At 43.9% G+C, this 17,773-nt stretch overlaps 2 protein-coding genes across 3 annotated transcripts in view; one reads left to right on the top strand and one right to left on the bottom strand.

Annotated features, from left to right (window-relative positions):
- The window catches only part of CACNA2D3 (calcium voltage-gated channel auxiliary subunit alpha2delta 3), a 930,450-nt gene that overhangs the window by 777,360 nt on the left and 135,317 nt on the right, over positions 1-17,773 (top strand). The gene's annotated exons all lie outside the window — the stretch shown is intronic.
- LRTM1 (leucine rich repeats and transmembrane domains 1) lies at positions 1,943-11,693 on the bottom strand. The gene is made up of 3 exons (XM_025377235.1): positions 11,524-11,693; positions 8,286-8,882; positions 1,943-2,578 (listed from the first exon to the last, which is right to left on the bottom strand). Exons 1-3 carry the CDS (start codon positions 11,528-11,530, stop codon positions 2,145-2,147), a joined length of 1,038 nt encoding a protein of 345 aa, XP_025233020.1. The 5' UTR covers positions 11,531-11,693; the 3' UTR covers positions 1,943-2,144.

Here is a 17,773-nt window from a genome sequence, read left to right as displayed (position 1 = left end):
GGAAAGTAGTCACTACGTCCATAAAGAAGGATGTTGAGCCATGTCCACTGAGTGATCCTTGGAGAGGAGGTGCCAGGGCCTGGGACAGAGCTGATGGATTGGCAGGCTTTCCTTGGGGTCTTTCTTTGATCTACAATCTAAGGTATTTCAGTTTCTTTTGATATTCAGAAAAAAAAATTACCATCAAAATTTAAACTTCATCCCCTAGAAAAATCATCTAACAAAATTGCTGCTCCAGAAAGGTGGTCCATCTTTAGCCTTGGGTGTGTGGGGCCCACACTAGCTATGAAGCACCATGGCAGGTGTAGATTGTCTCTGTGGTTATTAGAGGTGCGTCAGTGTGACTCTGGTTATTAGAGGTGCGTCAGTGTGAGACCTGCACAGTAGGATGTGGTAGGTTCACCCGTTTCCCTGCATCTGTCCGATATGATAGATGTGATAGATACATGTGAACCTTCCATTCACATTTCAGTGAGAGAATGGGCTACTGATTTAGGATCCAAACCAATCATTACGTGGCCTTACGGAGTGAATGTAGAGCCAGTACCCTGAATGGCAAATGTGTTTTATCCTTTGAACCAACTCCAGTTGATTAGTTCTGGTTGCCTACAGTGCTGTCTTGAGAAGGCATCTGTGATGCTGAGCTAGGAGGAGTGCTGGGATTGATTAGCAATGTCTGTCATGGCCTCTGGAGGAAAAACTGGCCCTATATTTGCCATTCTCTGCTTTTAACATGTCCATAACTCCTCTGTCTTCTCTTCTTGTGTAAAATGATTTTAATACTAACAGGTGACTGTGAGCATCATGAGAGAGAACAGGTAGATTCCACTTTAAGAAAAACTAGCATGAAAAAATGCAAATTTACAAAATGGATAAATCTGGAGCCAATTATTTCTATTACAGAAAGATTCCATGAAAGGTTCCTTTAAATAGCCAGCTCCCCTACTGCATTAAAATGATGATTCAATTTACAAAAATTCACTTTGCATGCAACTCTTCAAGACCATGTCCGTGGAGTAAAGACAGCCACACCTGATTTTTTAAAACCATGGCCTAAATAACATTGAAGATAGCTGCCGCCACCTATCTTGAGTCTCTTGGTAATTCACACTCTCTGCAGTCTTCCTTCTTACTCCTATCCCAGCGTGGGGAGTAGACAATCTGGGTGGTGGACAACAGCTGCTGGCTTCCACCCTGACACGGCTGCATTTCATTAGTGGGTAAACTGATTGCTCTGAGTATGTTTATATGTGGGTGTGGTTGTACAACTCTGTGCACTCTGTGTGCTATGTATGCAGATACAGATACACAAAAGTCATTATCTCGCTCTCAGCCCAACCCAAATTCATTCCTGCTGTAAGAGTTCTAAATGGAAGGTTCCAATCCCTTGGTGGATATGGCCTTTTGGTAATATCTGCCCCAAATTCTGGCTCCCCATCCTCTTTGTGTTTGTTTATATGTTATTTACCCTTGCATTAGAAAAATTCCCGAGACTCGGGGCCTGAGTCCTATTATCTGGACATGGAATCTTCCTCTTCCTCTGAGGCCTACAAAGCCCCAAACGATTTTCTGATTTAGAAAATGAAATAGACTTTGACTCTTGGGGCAAGCTATGAAATTCCCAACCAACAGACGCTCCCATTAAATACATAACATATACAACATCTGAAAGTATCACTGATCCAGCATGAACTTGAATTATAGAGGCATTCGGTGCTCCTCGGGTAAGATCACCAGCCTCTTCCCAGGCACTCAGAATCGGGCAGTTTTCCAGTGGACCATAAAGCTCCAGGAATGCTGACTGGCATGTGTGTTTGAATTTCGGTTGCTCTGTAAAAGGAACTTAATCCACAGAAGAGTACCTGGAAGAGATGGCATCTTCCCTTTCTCTGTGTGTTTTACCCCCACATAGAATCATCATCATAACTTCTCAGGCCCAGAGCACAAGTATCATCTCTATTTTGCCTATGGTATTTTTTAAATCACAACATAAATTCCTCCCCAGAAATATTTTTTACAGACACATCTTTTTTTTTTTTTTTTCTTTTGGCAAAAGCAAAATGAGACTAACAGTAAACACATCAGCCCTACTCAGACACTATCTTCTGGCCTGCAATGACCAATCCTATTTGAGACAAAAGCTCTCAGGCTGGTGAGCTGTCAAGTCGCTCTTTTTCTTCCACCTTCCCAGGATCATTGGTTTGCGCCAAGGGTCCCCCATGGTACTGGGCTGTGATTGCCGCATAGGTGCAGCCATAGATGGCAGCTGCCAACATCATGAGACACACAATCCCACACACAACCCCAGTGATGATGACGGTGGCAATAGCATGACGCAGGTTGGCAGGCCTTGGCTTGGGTTTGAGCTCGCACTCCAAGAGGTCTCGCTCCCCCAAGTTGTGGTTCTCAGAAGGCCTCAGGACCACACCGTGGGTAGAGCCAGGCCACTGAAGCTGCGAGGACTCTGGATCAGGAGCAGCAAGAGGGCAGGGCTGGTACAGCTCATGAGGAATCCTAAGGAGGTCCTTTCCCTTCCAGGTGTCTGGTGATCCACAGATGACACCGTCTGTTATTCCCCCTTTAAAAGACAAAAGCAAAGGACAATAACAGAGCCTTGACACAACAGAGTTCCAAAATCCTCTGCCTGCAAAAACTTAGGCAGATGGAATTTATGAAGTACCATTTTTTTTTTAATCCTGGAGTCAAAGAATGTAACAACCATATTTTATGATTTTAAGATTCCTAAATTGGCTAAATACTAAAAATGCCACACACTAAATTGGCAATTACTTATGACCAAGAATTCATTAGAAGCCCAGTAACCTTCATGTTCTGCAAATGCTCAGAGAAAACAATGCAAAAGCGGACAAGAAGGCACGCTGGGGGCCAATGGTGAGCACGGCTGCCCACTGCATTCCTGCCACTCACGGCCCCAGTGAGCCCCACAGACAAGAAATCTTTCGTGTACCAGATTCCTATTGGAAATCTAAGGAAAAAATAAAACAAATGTGCGTTGTTGTGCTGTTATGTGTTTATTACAAAGATCCTGTGTGTCTCAACACTGTTCAGTGATGCCAAATGGAGAGATGGAGTGGTCTTGGAGTGATCTGTGGATTTGACAATACTGGAAATTTAGTTCCTGGAATTAGGTATCATGAATGTGTCTCCTCAGGCCTCAGAACATTTACGGCTTTGAGTACTGAACTTTCTAATGGGTTATTAAACCCAGTTTCCCTTCCCTGCAAGGTGATGGATATCCTCAGGTGTGTAGACTGCTGTTGGTCAGGGAGAATTTGGGTGGTCAGTCATTCTTTCCTAGAAAGAGCACTGAGGTAGCAGACTGAAGTCTAGTCTAGTGTGACCACTGATTTTCTCTTTGGCTTTGGGAAAATGCACTTTGCTGACTAAATTTTCTGCCATGAAAGCATCCTATTTGTATCCAACTTGATGGTTTACAAAGCACTGTTAGATAAGTCCTAATACTCCACTCTTGTAGGTAACTCTTGTCCGGACTCACAGAATTCGTGAGTGGATGAAACAACACCCAAACCAAATTCTCCATGCTCCATCCAAGTTTTTTCCACTGCACTCACTGCCCCACCACTTCCTCCTCTCAGGAGCGTTGTGAGGTCAGAGGAGTGGGCAGGATGGCCCTCGGCACTGTCTTCTAGGAAGCCTTTGAGTGGACAGAACTGCCCCATGACCTGTGCCTTGGCCCTTTCAGGCTGCCATAAGCACCTCCCCTAGGCCAGCTGAAAAGATTGGCACTGCTGTTAGCAAAGTTAGATTGGAGGAGATTCTTAGTACACACAGTAAGTGAAATATGAAATTATACCAGAAAGACATATGCAGAGGGCATCACTTCAACATTATTAGCACCCTCCACTGCGTGGCACTTCAGAGTTCTAGGAATGCTTTCACATTTATTCTCTCTAAGCCTACAAGATAAGTCCTAAGTGGCCCTGTAAGTACATAGGGCCTATCTTGCAGTGCAAGGATTATCAGGTGGCCCCAACACACCAGGGTAAGCGGCAGTGGCAAAATTCAACCCATGTCCTTTTTGCTGCCACTGCTTAAAACTGAATCACCTACCACCAGAGTCTCTTGGATTCCTCCTGGCTTTTCTAGCAATCTTCTGAGGAAACAGTCCCCACCCTAAAGCAGAAAGATAAAAAGGGAATTTCTTCCTTTTTTGAGCCACTGATTTTCATGAGGCCAGAGGTTCAGAGCAGCCGCTCCAGATGAGTCCAAAGTGCCATTGAGATTAAGGATTCTTACCTCATGGACCATTTCATTCCTCTGCACCTGACCATAAGAGCCTCTTCCAGGAAGTTGGTTGCAAGACAAAAAGGTCAGAGAGACAGAAATGAAGTGATGGGGCACTGAGAAGTAGTCATGATATTTAATCCAGCCGGAGAGCATGGAGACTTCTACAAGGGGAAGCAAAGCCACCTGCCAGGGGGATGGACAGGTTCATCAGCTGACTTCCACCTTGACTAGGGTGGTTTACCCGATCACCCCAGACTTAAGAACTGTTTCTCTCCAGTTCCAGACTTTCTGCTGTTCAGTATTAGGGTGGGAGCCACAGCCTCTGGACCCAGAGCCAAGGAAATACCCAGACTAGAGCCTGGGACATAGCTGGAAGGCAGGGGCTATGGCTGCCAAATGCTCTATGGTCTCCTGTGCAGGTGATCCTCAGCCAGGATGCAACTCCCACTTTCCACCATTTCATGGGCCGTGACCCCCTAGCCAAATCTGCTGATTACGGCCAGAGGGTCCCACATCCTTCTAGATTTATGTAACTGACAATGCAGGAAGCTCCAGCTTGCTAAGTGCTCATTGTTCTCTATCTGATCACTAGTAGCTCTTCACCTCTGTCTTGGGAGAAACTAGATTCAAATCTTGAGTCTGAACATTACTTAGCTGTGCAGCCCTGGAAAATTTCCTTGACCACATTGTGCCTCTGCTTGCTCATCTGGAGAGTGGGAGACGAGGATAATTAAAACTCACTTCCCAAGATTGCTCTGAGGACTCAGTTGGATAAAATATGTCAAGTATTTAGCATAATACCTAGCTCAGAGTAAATGTTTAATGAAGTGAAGATGACTTGTTTACTGGTAAATAGAGAGGAATAGTAATCATACAATCTGTGCGCGTATTTCTGTGGAGGAGATATTATTATGTATTCACCAAAGCACATCTTTTTGCTCTTAGGCCAGCAGAAAGACTAAATTTTCCCACTTTTTTGTGGTCCATTTGGGGCCATATGATTGAATTCTGGACAATGGAACCAATTAATGCCACTTCCAGGCCATAAAACCCCAGTGTAATCCGCCATGCATTTTGTTGCCACTTGGGGATGACCTTAGAGGCCACGTGATAAAGTTGGTGGCATCACAAGCTGGAGGGGGCTTATGTCCCTAAATGGCTGCATGAAATGCAGACCCTGCCCCCATTTCCCTTCAACTATGACATGAATGAGCAACAGATTTTATTGCACATATAACTAAAATCTGGGCTAGTCTGTTATGTCAATTAGCCTGCCCTGTCTAGTACCTGTAGTGTTTGCATTTGTTTATATATCTTTTTTATAAAGAAGATCTTGACTAATATCTGTTCCCTTATTTTGCCTGTATTCAATATATCTATAATCCGACTGCCTCCCATGTTTGGCACGTATTTGGATTTTTCCTAGTTATGTTGGGACATCCAGGTCTTATTACCCCAAATCAATTTTTGCCTCTCTCCGAAGAAAAGCTGTGATCTGTGCTCATGCAGCTCTGTTGTGAGGGAGTGTTGAACTGCATCACAGAATCTGAGGACCGGAATGGGCCGTAGGAACTCCCTGGCTTAAAACTGTCAGTTTCCCTCTGGTGACACTGAGTGCTAGTGAAGTGTCCTGATTTTCCCAAAGACCACCAGCAAGTTTGTGGCAGAGTAGGGCAGAATGCATCCCATCCCAGGTTGCTTCCAGTGCCCTAGTCCTGGGAACTTTTTTTTTTTTTTAAATCAAGAAATGTTCTTTGATGAAAACTGTCTTTCTGTATTGGACTGGCCTGTGCTTACGATTTAATCCAGAATACAATAGTTCAAGCCACTTTACCTGTAGATGTAAACAATTTATTTGCAACCTCTTATAAGAAAGATGTTGCCATAGTACGTGGCTGCTGTTGCTGGTTGGCTTGAATGCCGAGTGGTTATTGATTATGTAGTTTGCCGTTACATTGTTGAGAAGGATTTATTCAATATCGTAAGTTTGAACCCATGTTGTATTCACCCTAACCTCATTCCTGCTGAGAACCACTGCAACCATGCAGACACTGTTGATTCCCTAATTCATGTCTGTAGCTCCAACATCTTCCTGAGCTTCAGGCTTAAATATACAACCTCCAACTCAACCATTCCCCATGGATCTGTACAGGACATCTCAAACTTGACATGCCCCAAGCTGAAGTCCTAATTGACCACCTCCCCAACACACTCACTCACTCCCCCCAGTCTCCTCTTTGCCCCTTGTCAGCTGAAGGCATCACCATTTACCTGGTTATCACTGCAGGACAAATCAAAATAGACATTCCCATAATTATGGTCTTCTGTTAATCACCCACTCCAACCCATTAGCAATGTCTGTCAGTTCAGTATTCCAAGTATCTCCCAGCATTGATCAGGTCTCGCCACCCTCGTTTGGGCCACCATCATCTTCGCTGGCTGACTGAAATCACCTTCTCCCTCATCTCCCTGGTTCTTCTTCTGCAGCCTTTGGTCAGTTCTCCCAAGAGTCTACAGAGTGACCTTCTACATTGTAATCAGATCATATTGTTCCCTTGACTAAAACTCTTCAAGAGCTTTCCATCTCACTTAAAGTCCAGGCATGTTGGACTTCTCTGCACACTTCTGCATGATCTGGCCCCCAAGTACTGGTGTTGTCTTGTCTGTGTCCACTCACTCCCTTCCTCTGCACTAGCCACTGTCTTGTCTCTCTTTTTGTCCCGCAGCCAAGCCAAGCTTTCCCCCTCATCAAGCCCTTTGTGCTCACTATTCCTTCCCCCAATTATCTCATGGCTCATTCCTCCGCAGTCTTTGGGCTCTGCTCAGCCATGTCACCTCCTTGGAGACATCTTCCCATCCATCCTATCAAAAATGAGACCCCCATTCTATCACTCTCCCCTTCCCCTGCCTCATTGTTTCTTAGCACTAATTACTATTCTAAACATGTATCTTTATTTATCATCTTATTTAACATCTGTTTCTACTACCAGAATGAAATCTCTGTGATGGTTAGGCACTGCCATCTTCTCAGTGCCTGAAATACAAAAGGCACTCAAATATAGGAATGATTGAATCATGCTGAGAGCTAGGAGGAGAGAAGCACTGTGAAGTGGAGGAAAGAATGTTGGGTCAAGACCCAAAGGCCATGCATTCTGTTCTCACCTGGGCTTCTGCTCTGTGATCTTGGGCAGGTCACTGAACCTCTCTGGGACTCTGTTGCCTATTGACAACAAGGGTTGGCAAACTTTTCTGTAAAGAGCCAGATAGACAACACAGCCCCTGTCACAACTACTCTGCTTTTATAGTGCAAAGCAACCGCTCACTCAGTATATAATGAATGGGCATGGCTGTGTTCCAATAAAACTTTATTTACAGAAACAGGAGATGGACTGTGGCCCTGGGGCTGTAGTTTGCTAACCCTGGGTGGTTTCCAGAGCCCCTCATCTTTAATAGTCTGAGATCTCTTGCTTTGCTTTTGTCATCGTGTTAAAGAAATTGTGAGTAACTTTAGAGAGAGGCTCTGTTGCACCCAATTTCAGTGACAGTGGTGCTTGCTAAAGCAGAAAGGATAATTTTAGAGAATTACAGTTGTCAAATGGGTAGAAGCAGACAAAGAGAGAAAAATATCCCAGAGAGAGATAACCATACCCATAATTGGAACACACTTGAAAATAAGAGTGTAGTGCTATTTGGGGTTGAGCAGTTATTCAGGTGGTGATTGAATGTCCTCCTTCTTAACAGCATACTCCCAGATAAGTAACTTCATGTCGTATTAATTAAACAAGTGAAAGTTATCTCCATGTAACATATTTGTAGATTAATTTAGATCCTGAATTTAAACACCTTCTAATGACTCACTTGACTCTTTTGCCATACCGTGAAATGGCACCGATGTATAAAAGCCCAAATCCACCCCTTACACACTCCTCCACATTCTTTCTAATGCAGAGAACAGATGAGATATATCCTAGGCTGGTAACACACAGATGGGGGGGTTCCAAATAGACATGACTCACCTTTATAGATAAATTTCTCCAACCAGAGTTTAAGGCCAAGCAAGTGGCAATTGCATTTCCAGAGGTTGTCCTTGAGAAATAAAAGCCTCACACTGGGCATGGATTCCAGGAGCGCTCGATCAAGCTGCTGAAGCTGGTTTTGTTGAACCGCAAGTATAGTTAGGTTCTCCCAAGTCTCTCCCAGGGATGTGGGAAGGTGGCTTATGTTGTTTGATGACAAATCAAGCTCCCTCAGCTGAGGGAGGGAATGGAAAAGTCTGCTTTCCAGGGAAAGGAGTGAATTCTGGGTTAAGTTTAAAACCTGCAAGTGCTGAAGCCCATGGAAAGCTCCAGGGGCCAGATCTGAAAGGGAATTGTTGGACAAGTTTAAGGCCGTGAGCCATGGCACTGACCTAAATGCAAAAGCAGGAAGATGGTGTATCTGATTATCTTGTAAATGCAGTGTTCGAGTCTGAGGAGGTAAATGGGAAGGAATTTCAGCCAGACCCTGCTGGCTGCAGTCTACAAAATTTGTAGATGAGTGACATCGGCACTTGTCTGGGCAGCCATATACCACCTGGAGCAGGACAATCACACTGGAAAACAGGAGCAGTTCACCTACAACAAACAGAAAGAAATTGGGATAGGAACCAGTTTGTGAGGTGTGGTATCAGCACTTTTTCCCCTTTGAATTTACAGGTAATGTGCTTTCCAGCCAGGTAAGACCTTCTACAATCTGGAAGAGAGGTTCTGTCACTCACCTTCTTTAGTAGAGCCAGGCTGGACAGAGTACATCCCCAGTGTCAGTAACTAGTGCAATCTTTGTGCCAACTATTGTTGGAAGCCTTGAGAAAAGTATTCTCTCAGTGTCTTCTGATTCAGAAGATGGAAGACTTAGTGATATCAAATAGAAGAGTGAAAAAAATATTTGGGGGATATATGCCCTTTGTAGGCCACAGCAGAATTATGTGGGGCCAGATGTGTAAACGAGTGATAGAGGATTTCAGATATCCACATTTCTGTAACGTATGCAGCAGAACAGTGCTGTCTAATACAACGTTCTGTGATGATAGAAGTGTCCTGCATCTGCTGTCCAGTATGGGAGCCAATAGCCGTGTGTCGCTATCGAGCTCTTGAGATGGCACTACTGCAACCAAGGGACTGAATTTTTATTTGCATTTCATTTTAACTATTTTAAACAAAAATAGCCACATGTGGCTAATGGTTACTGTATTGGATAAGGCAGATCTAAAACACTGCTACATATTGATATCCATTTTTGCCATTGTAATTCCATGAACAAGGATAGTGTCTGCTGCTTTTTTATTCAAGATTATAAAAATATAGAAAAGCATTAAGAATAATATAATGAATACCCCTTTTCTATAACAGTTCTGCAAGTCATTCATGGGTTATCACACTTCCTTGATTCTTTTTCCTTTTAACTCAAAAGAGCAATGCATGACTTACACAGTTGAACTTACTTTGATTCATGCCTAATTTCTATTTTCCAGCATAAGCCCCTTTCCTCACACCATTACTGATGTATCTCTCCAGACAGTTTAAAAACAATCGTTAGTAATGACAAAAATAGCAAATAACCATATAGCATACAACTACCATTCTAAGTGCTTTATAAATATGTATATTAATTAATCCTCATAACCTTGTAAATATGGTTCCATTATTACCCCCTTTTGAAAGATGAAGAAGCTAGGCACAGAAAAGCTGAATCACTTGCCCAAGTTCACATGGAGAATAAGTATTATAGCAGAGCTGTGATAAGGACCAGGGCTGTCTTCCTCCCTCCAGAGTCTGTCAGAGTTCTTATCTGCTGTGCTCTGCTGCCTGTCAAATACACACACACACACACACACACACACACGCACACACACACACAAACACACACACTGTTTTGCATAACACTTTTTAAAAATCCAAATAAATGTAATCATCAACATGTCTCAGTCTGCAATTTGCTCTGTTCACTCAAAACTGATCTATCCACATTGATACGTGGAAAGCTAATTCATTCATTTCAACTGCTGTAGCATATTCCATGGTGAGACCATGCCACATTTAGTATTAATATTTACCCCCACTCTTATGAGGGGTAGTTGAGCTGTTGCAGTTTTTTTCTTCATTCTAAATGATGCTGTAAAATAGCATCCTTGTTCAGACTGCCTTGGCTGTGCAGGAACTGGGAGAGGGTCTCTGGAATCCAAAGAAGTCTTCTTACAGGGCTCAGAGAGGAGGTTAAGTTCACATTTTCTTAGATACTGCTCTGTCATTCACCAAAGTAGCTATAACACTCCCTTCTGGTTTTTTTTCTGAGACTTGAATTTCAAAATATGGGAAACATCTGTCAAGGGCATTTTATTATAAAGCGGTAGAGGAATTCGTTAGGCCACACAATAATATTCAAAACTCAAAATAGTTATCTACTCATAGTTGAAGCTCTTGAAAGGGGCTTTGTTTGCTCGCTCGCTTGCTTGCTTGCTTTGGGCCTCAACTAGGGAAACACAGTGTGGCTGTCATGCACTTGAGCCTTTTCCCCTTTCTTCCTTAAATTCTCTAGTGAGGCTAACAGTGCTCTAGGGCAATAGGGAAGATGTTTAGAGAGGCTTCTGAAAGAGATTCTTCTCAGTTTAATTTAGTTCAAGGGATGCAGAACATCACAGTCCCCTTCCCCTTTCCAGAATATCAAAGAGCAAAACCACTGTTTTCCTTTCTATAATTTTGCAAATAATCTAAATGACTCCTTTCAAAGCCAAAACGTCTTCCCCTCAGTAATGAACGGACACCCCTCACTTTTAGCTGCGGGGCTCAGGTATTAATTAGTTGCAGGAAATTAATTCTTAAACCAGAGAATATGTTTGCCGCAGAACCCACTAATCTATTAATGAAAGGCTTGCCTCTCTGAGATTGTAGCCAATTTGTTCATTCTTTCTTTGGTTCCACTCTTCCCCTCAAAGGAATAATATATGAACTCCAACTCCAAGCACCATGTTTTCTATGAAATGGCCCGTGACATGCCAACTGCATATTCATGTCATGGCTGCATCCATTTCTTTCCACCCTCTTCCTCTGCACCCAACATGCACAAACATAAATCCTCCCATGCAGAGACATTTTCCATATCTGTCCAGTCTTTTAAGACAGACGACTTGAAAATAGATTTCCCATAGATACCTTTGTGAGGGGATCCCGTCTTTCTCCCCGACAAGAACTTTTCCAGTGGGAATGGATCAGGGCTCACCTTTCATGACTGAGTCTTCTCGGGCCTCCTTGCTGACCTCGTAGACCCCTTAATTAATGTGCAGAGCAACACACGAAGGGCATGGCAGACTGGGAGCCCAGCTTTACATTCAGTCTTTCTGAACCCTGCCCTTGCCTTCCTTCAATGCAGAAAACAGTTGTTGCTTTCAAAAGCCCACTTATTTAAGCAGCCCTTCCCCTTGTCTCCATCTGGCTGGGATCAGTTTCCATAAGAGGATCTTGGGATCATGCCCCTCTTCTTTCTTAAAATGTTGGCCTCCCCAGGATCATCCCTGCCTTTCCCATTCAGATGATGAGCCGCATAAAGAATGTTTGTCAAACCTTGGTGAACAGCTGTAGCATTCAAACATGACCCCAATGGCTCGGCCTTTTTGATTATTTAATCTGCTTGAAGTACAGGGCACCAAAATAAAACTGCCTTCTTAATCCGGCCGTGGCTTCTGAATTCTGTTGACTTATTAACCATGCTGGGTCACCCCTCATTGGGTTGGGGGATGCCGGACGGGACCCTCGACCTGGGGGTCAAGCAGCAGAGCCCTCAGAGTGTGTAATATGAGGACAAATTGGCCTGCTGGAGGCTGACACGGTTTGCACAGTGCACTTCTTTGGTCATCGAAGGCTTATTCAGCCAACATCTGTGGGGATTAGCTGTGTTGACAGGGTCTTGATGCCCTGAAATTCATAGCCATGGTTTCCTTTAGTGGACATCACAACCTTCCTTCTGGTGCCACAAATACTTCTCAGCTGCTGCCTTGCTTGTTCGCTGCCCCCACACCCCGCCCATTCCCCAGCCCCCCAGTCGAATTGACCTTTTGGTTAGTGTGACTTTAGAAATACTTCTTAATCTTTCTTCGTTTCCCTGATGCTGAGGTCCTGTCCCTGCCCTCATTTTTCGCATATAAAACCATAAAGCCGCCCCTGTGAGCATCAGGCGTCGGTCAACTGTGACTGTTCTCTAATTGAAGCTGCAGGGAACTTTCCCACCAGGGACTGGAACCGTTTCTTTGAATGTGCAAATCCCCTGCCATTTGCTGAGGTGGGGTTTCAATGCCTGAAGCTGCTCTTCTAGATAAAACAAAATGTTCTAACTGTGTGTCACTGTGTGTACGCTTTTATGGAGGCAGCATGAAGTGCAATCCCGGGCTCCAGGAAATATAATTGAGCCATTGGGTTTGGGCTCTGGAATCAGGTGGGTCCAGAGTCAGTATTTGGCTCCACCATCACCAGCTCTCTGTCTCCAGGCAAGTGACTTGCCCACCCAGAGCCCCATCTCTGACATGGGGACAACAATAGCCCTCACTTTACCAGGCCGTGCCCAGGATTAAATACGGCAGTACCCATCATGGCCCAGAGTGTCTTCCTAAGTGTTCACAATTTCCCATGAGAAAGGCTTCCAGGACTTGCATGCTGCTAGCATCTGAGGACAACCTGGACTGGTCAGCAGGAGGGATGTCCTGAGGGAGGTCCTGACAGAGGGCCATGGAACCTGGACCCTCGTGCCACTCTGCAGGTACAGAGGGAAGAGGCCCGTTGTGAATGGAAGTTGAAAAAAATCAAATTTTGATGATTTTCAACAGCCTGTACTTTGTGGACTCTTTCATCATTTGGCCAAGCCCCTTCTCACCCCATAGAACCCAGTATATTCATCCTGCCTCTTCCAGAAAGCCCACATTACCCAACCTGCCATCTTTTGTCCTTCTCTCCAGCATGTTTTTGAACATCACAGATACAAACGGGAAATGTCAGATATAGGTGACAAAGCAAGTCAGGTGATGAAGAGCCACTTAAATCTTAAGAACTCAATGATTTCTTCCCTCCTTCTTTCCAGTCCCTCCTTCCTATCTCTTTCAAGTGCACAGCATTTAATGATAATAATTTCCATTATTAATGGAAACACATAACCATTAATGGCCCCCATTAGCATTCAATCATTAATTCATCATAACACAACAAACACTTGTGAACTTAACGCTCCCTCTAAGAACTAGAAAGTTAATAATAACTCATATCTACCTGTGTGCCTCTCTCTTTCCCTGGGATCAGAAACATTTTTTTGTGAAAGTCAGATAGTAAATATTTTAGACTGTAAGGGCCATCAGTCTCCATTGCAATTATTGGACTCTGCTGTTATAGTTTGGAAACAGCCAAAGACAATACATAAATCAATGGGTGTGCCTGCATTCCAATAAAACTTTATTTACAAAAACAGGTAGAGGCATAGATCGGCTCACAGGCTGTGATCTGCAAACTCTGGTTATCCCATCCTCTAGCCACTGCTCTCACTAGTCCACCACCCCACCTGTCACCCACCCCCAACTCCCACCACCCAGGCAAACTTATCCACTCTCCTGTGGCCTCATCTATCAAATGAGGGGATCGGGTAAGATGATCTTTAAGGCCTTCTTATGTTCAGAACCTTGTCATTCTGGTCAAAAAGTATAAATGGGATTGAAAGGCACTGTACTTACCAACTTTAAGTGGGCTTGGACAGGGAATTTAAATACCTCTTTAGGTTATAGTGGAGATATTTAGCTGTGTCTATAAGGCCCAACTGGGATCCAGATATCTTAGACTTGGGGGCCTGAAAAAGATGAATCTATTGACAGCATAAGTGGATGTTGGAGGTCAAGACCCTGGCAGAGAACCAAAGGCAGTCAAGGACACTTCTGATTAAAAGCTAAATGAAGAAGCACATTTTCATGCTGTTTATTCTCTAAAGTTGTGTGGTCCTGGGAAAATCCCAGGCTCTCTGAGCATCAGCATCCTATCTGTAGAATGTAGATAATACCTACCTCACCGGAGGCAGGGAGGATCAAGTGATGCTTAAGTGCCTAGCACATATCTGGTAGAGCAAGAGATCCAAAGTGGCATCTTGGCCAGGCATGATGGCTCACGCCTGTAATCCCAATACTTTGGGAGGCTGAGGCGGGCGGATAAATTGAGGACAGGAGTTTGAGACCAGCCTGGCCAACAAGGTGAAACCCCATCTCTACTAAAATACAAAAATTAGCTGGACATTATGGTGGCCTTCTGTAATCTCAGCTACTCAGGAGGCTGAGGCAGGAGAATCGCTTGAACCCGGGAGGCAGAGGTTGCAGTGAGCCAAGATCATGCCACTGCACTCCAGCCTGGATGACAGAGTGAGACTCCTTCTCAAAACATAACAAAAAACAAAGTGGCATCTCCTATTAGCAGCATGGATTTATAGACCTCAAAGAGTCTGAGCTGGCTGCTCCCACCTAAAACACAAATGTCCAGGAAACTCGTAGAGAAGCCCCGGAGTTGATGGGTTCCTGGCAACATCTGCTTACTGCCCAGGGGTTTTTTTTTGGTTCTGGTTTACTCATGCTGACCCCAATTGGGGGTTAAAAGATGGACAATGCACACATGGCCTGCACTGCCCCCCGGACGCTTGGATGTGGAGGCTGATTGATTTATTCCATCTGACCTCAGCCAAGAGAACAAAGGGAGGGTGTGTGATATGCATGCTAATACTGGGCAGCGCCTTCTGTCTCTCCCTCCCTCCCTCCCTCCCATGGTGAGCAAATCCAAGAGATGGCAAGACAGCCATGCTTGCAAAAAGAGGAACCAAGGAGAGATGCTGAATGTCAGCTCAGGCCAGAGCCACTCCCTAAAGAGGAGAACTGTACTATGAGGGGCTCCTGGCCCCAAAACCTACCAGAACCCCAGTTTCCCACATGGGAGCTAGCTGCAGATGCACCCTTAGAGTAAAACTGTGTTTATAATCACACTGAGATTTCAAGAATTTCCAAGCTTCTGAGACATATTCTTTTGCCCTTTTTAAGCCAGATTGTTTTCTAATATGTTAGTCTATTTACCATTTAATTTCCCTGAAATGAAAAATCAATGATTATTAACCCTGAAATAAAATTGACAGTGTCTTGAAATCCAGCATGTAATAGCTCTTTCTCCCAGGCAACCTTATACAGGTAAGAATAAAGGCCAGGCTTAGTGGTTCACGCTTGCAATCCTAGCACTTTGGGAGGCTAAGGTGGGTGGATTACTTGAGTCCAGGAGTTCAAAGCCAACCCGAGTAACATGGTGAAACTCCATCTCTACCAAAAATACAAAAAATTAGCCAGGCGTAGTGGTGAGCACCTATAGTCTGAGCTACTTGGGAGGCTGAGGTAGGGGGATCACCTGAGTCCAGGAGGTGAAAACTGCAGTGAGCCGAGATCACACCAGTACACTCTAGCCTGGGCAACAGAGTGAGACCCTGTCTCAAAAAATAATAATAATAAACAAATAGAAAGAACAATGAGAACTAAATATACCCATCTGGGAGAATATTCATAATAAAATGTGAGGCAAAATAAAGCAATTTGAATAGGAAGCCTATTGTATAATCCCATTTATATTCAAAAAAGTGTTAGAGATGGAGGAATTAACCCTATAAATATGCATTTGTTTGTCTGAAAATGGAATAAGTGGGAAAGGTCACTCACCAAACTGATAATGCTGATTACTTGGAGGGGAGACTAAAGCAAAGAGGGAAAATAAACATTTTCTGCCTATACTTCTGTATATTCAACTCACTACAACAAAAATTATGTCTAAGAAGCAAGTAAAGGCACATTTCCTTTACTGGAATATTTGAGATGTCTTATCTTCCAGTGACTAGCTGAATTATCTGTATAAATATAGCATGCTTAGAGTTTGCCTCCTCTCTCATCAAAAGGATTAGCCCCAGAAGTAACATCTGTCTTTCTCTGCCAAGGGTCTCAATGTGTGATGAGCCCTTATAACAAATATGAGCATTTCTCCCAGTTATAAGGTCTGCCTTGGTAAAGCCATGGCCAAGTGCTCCTCCATCCCTGTCAACAGGCTCCCCATCCAAACCATGTGGTATGGTGATCTAATGCCAGGGAAGGCAGCCAGGCCTAGTGACAGCTGCAGCCAGGAATAGTGGGGAGGAGGCCCTTGGCACCACAAATCCATGCAGAAATTTCATTTGGTTAGGAAGAAAGTTTGACATTGGAGGCACATAGATAATAGTGAAAATAGTGTCCTAGGAATTGTGGATGACCAAATGGCACCCAGGTACACAGTTTATACAGAGCTATTTTAAAGTTTTATTATTGTCTTCTGTCCCTCCCATCCTCCCTCCCTCCCTCCCTCCCTCCCTCCCTCCCTCCCTTCTTCCTGGACCTCTGCCTTTGGATTTACTATCCTATAAGACATATACAAATAAGAAACGTAGAAAACTAGGAATATATTTTAAAATGACAATCCTATCAATCACGTATTTAGTGCTTACAATGGGGCACATATTGCTAATAATTTGTATTAAAATTATGCTATTTTAACAAATAACACCGAAATCTCAGTGATTTAACAGAATAGCTCATTTATTTCTCTTATCACAGTCTAGTTCAAGTTGACAGGGACCTGGGCTCCATGCTGTCATTCAGGAACCCAGGCTTCTTCCATCTTGTGGCTGTGACCTCTTCTTGGCTCTCAGAGCCCTCTCCATTAGTTGGAAAAGGTACTTACCACTTCTGCTCACATTCTATTAGCCAGAATTAAATCACATGACCATGTCTAACAGCAAGAGATGCTGGGAAATGTTGTCTAGTAGTGTGTCTTGGAAGAAGAGGAGGCATAGCTGTTGAAGATCATAGTAGTTTCTGCCTGCACACTTTATTGCATTATCTCACTTTAAAGTAACAAACAACTCACTAGACGTTAAATTTCAAATGACTTCTTTGTTTCCCATACTTTCTTCAAAACCCACGTAATAGGTTTATTAAGTAAATGGTGAATGAATGAATGAAGATGTTACTATTACTTTTTTTTTTTTTTGAGACCAAGTCTCACTCTGTCATCCAGGCTGAATTGCAGTGGCCTGGTCTCGGCTTACTGCAACCTCCACCTCCCGAGTTCAAGCGATTCTCCTGCCTCAGCCTCTGGAGTAGCTGCGATTATAGGCACACACCACCATGCCCAGCTAATTATTTTGTATTTTTGGTAGAGACGGGGTTTCGCCATGTTGGTCAGGCTGGTCTCTAACTCCTGACCTCGGGTGGTCCACCTGCCTCGACCTCCCAAAGTGCTGGGATAACAGGTGTGAGCCACCATGCCCATCCAAGATGTTACTATTACTTTTAATATAAATTACAAAACAGGGACAGAGAAGGTAAAAACTTGCCCAAAGTTTCCCACGTATTTGTTGCAAACACATGGATTGTGAGTACCAACGTTTGGTACAA

This window comes from Theropithecus gelada, chromosome 2 (genome assembly GCF_003255815.1).
Source record: "Theropithecus gelada isolate Dixy chromosome 2, Tgel_1.0, whole genome shotgun sequence".
NCBI classification, from domain to species: domain Eukaryota; kingdom Metazoa; phylum Chordata; class Mammalia; order Primates; family Cercopithecidae; genus Theropithecus; species Theropithecus gelada.
Note: the sequence above shows the minus strand (reverse complement) of the source record. Positions and strands in the feature narration are given on the sequence as shown.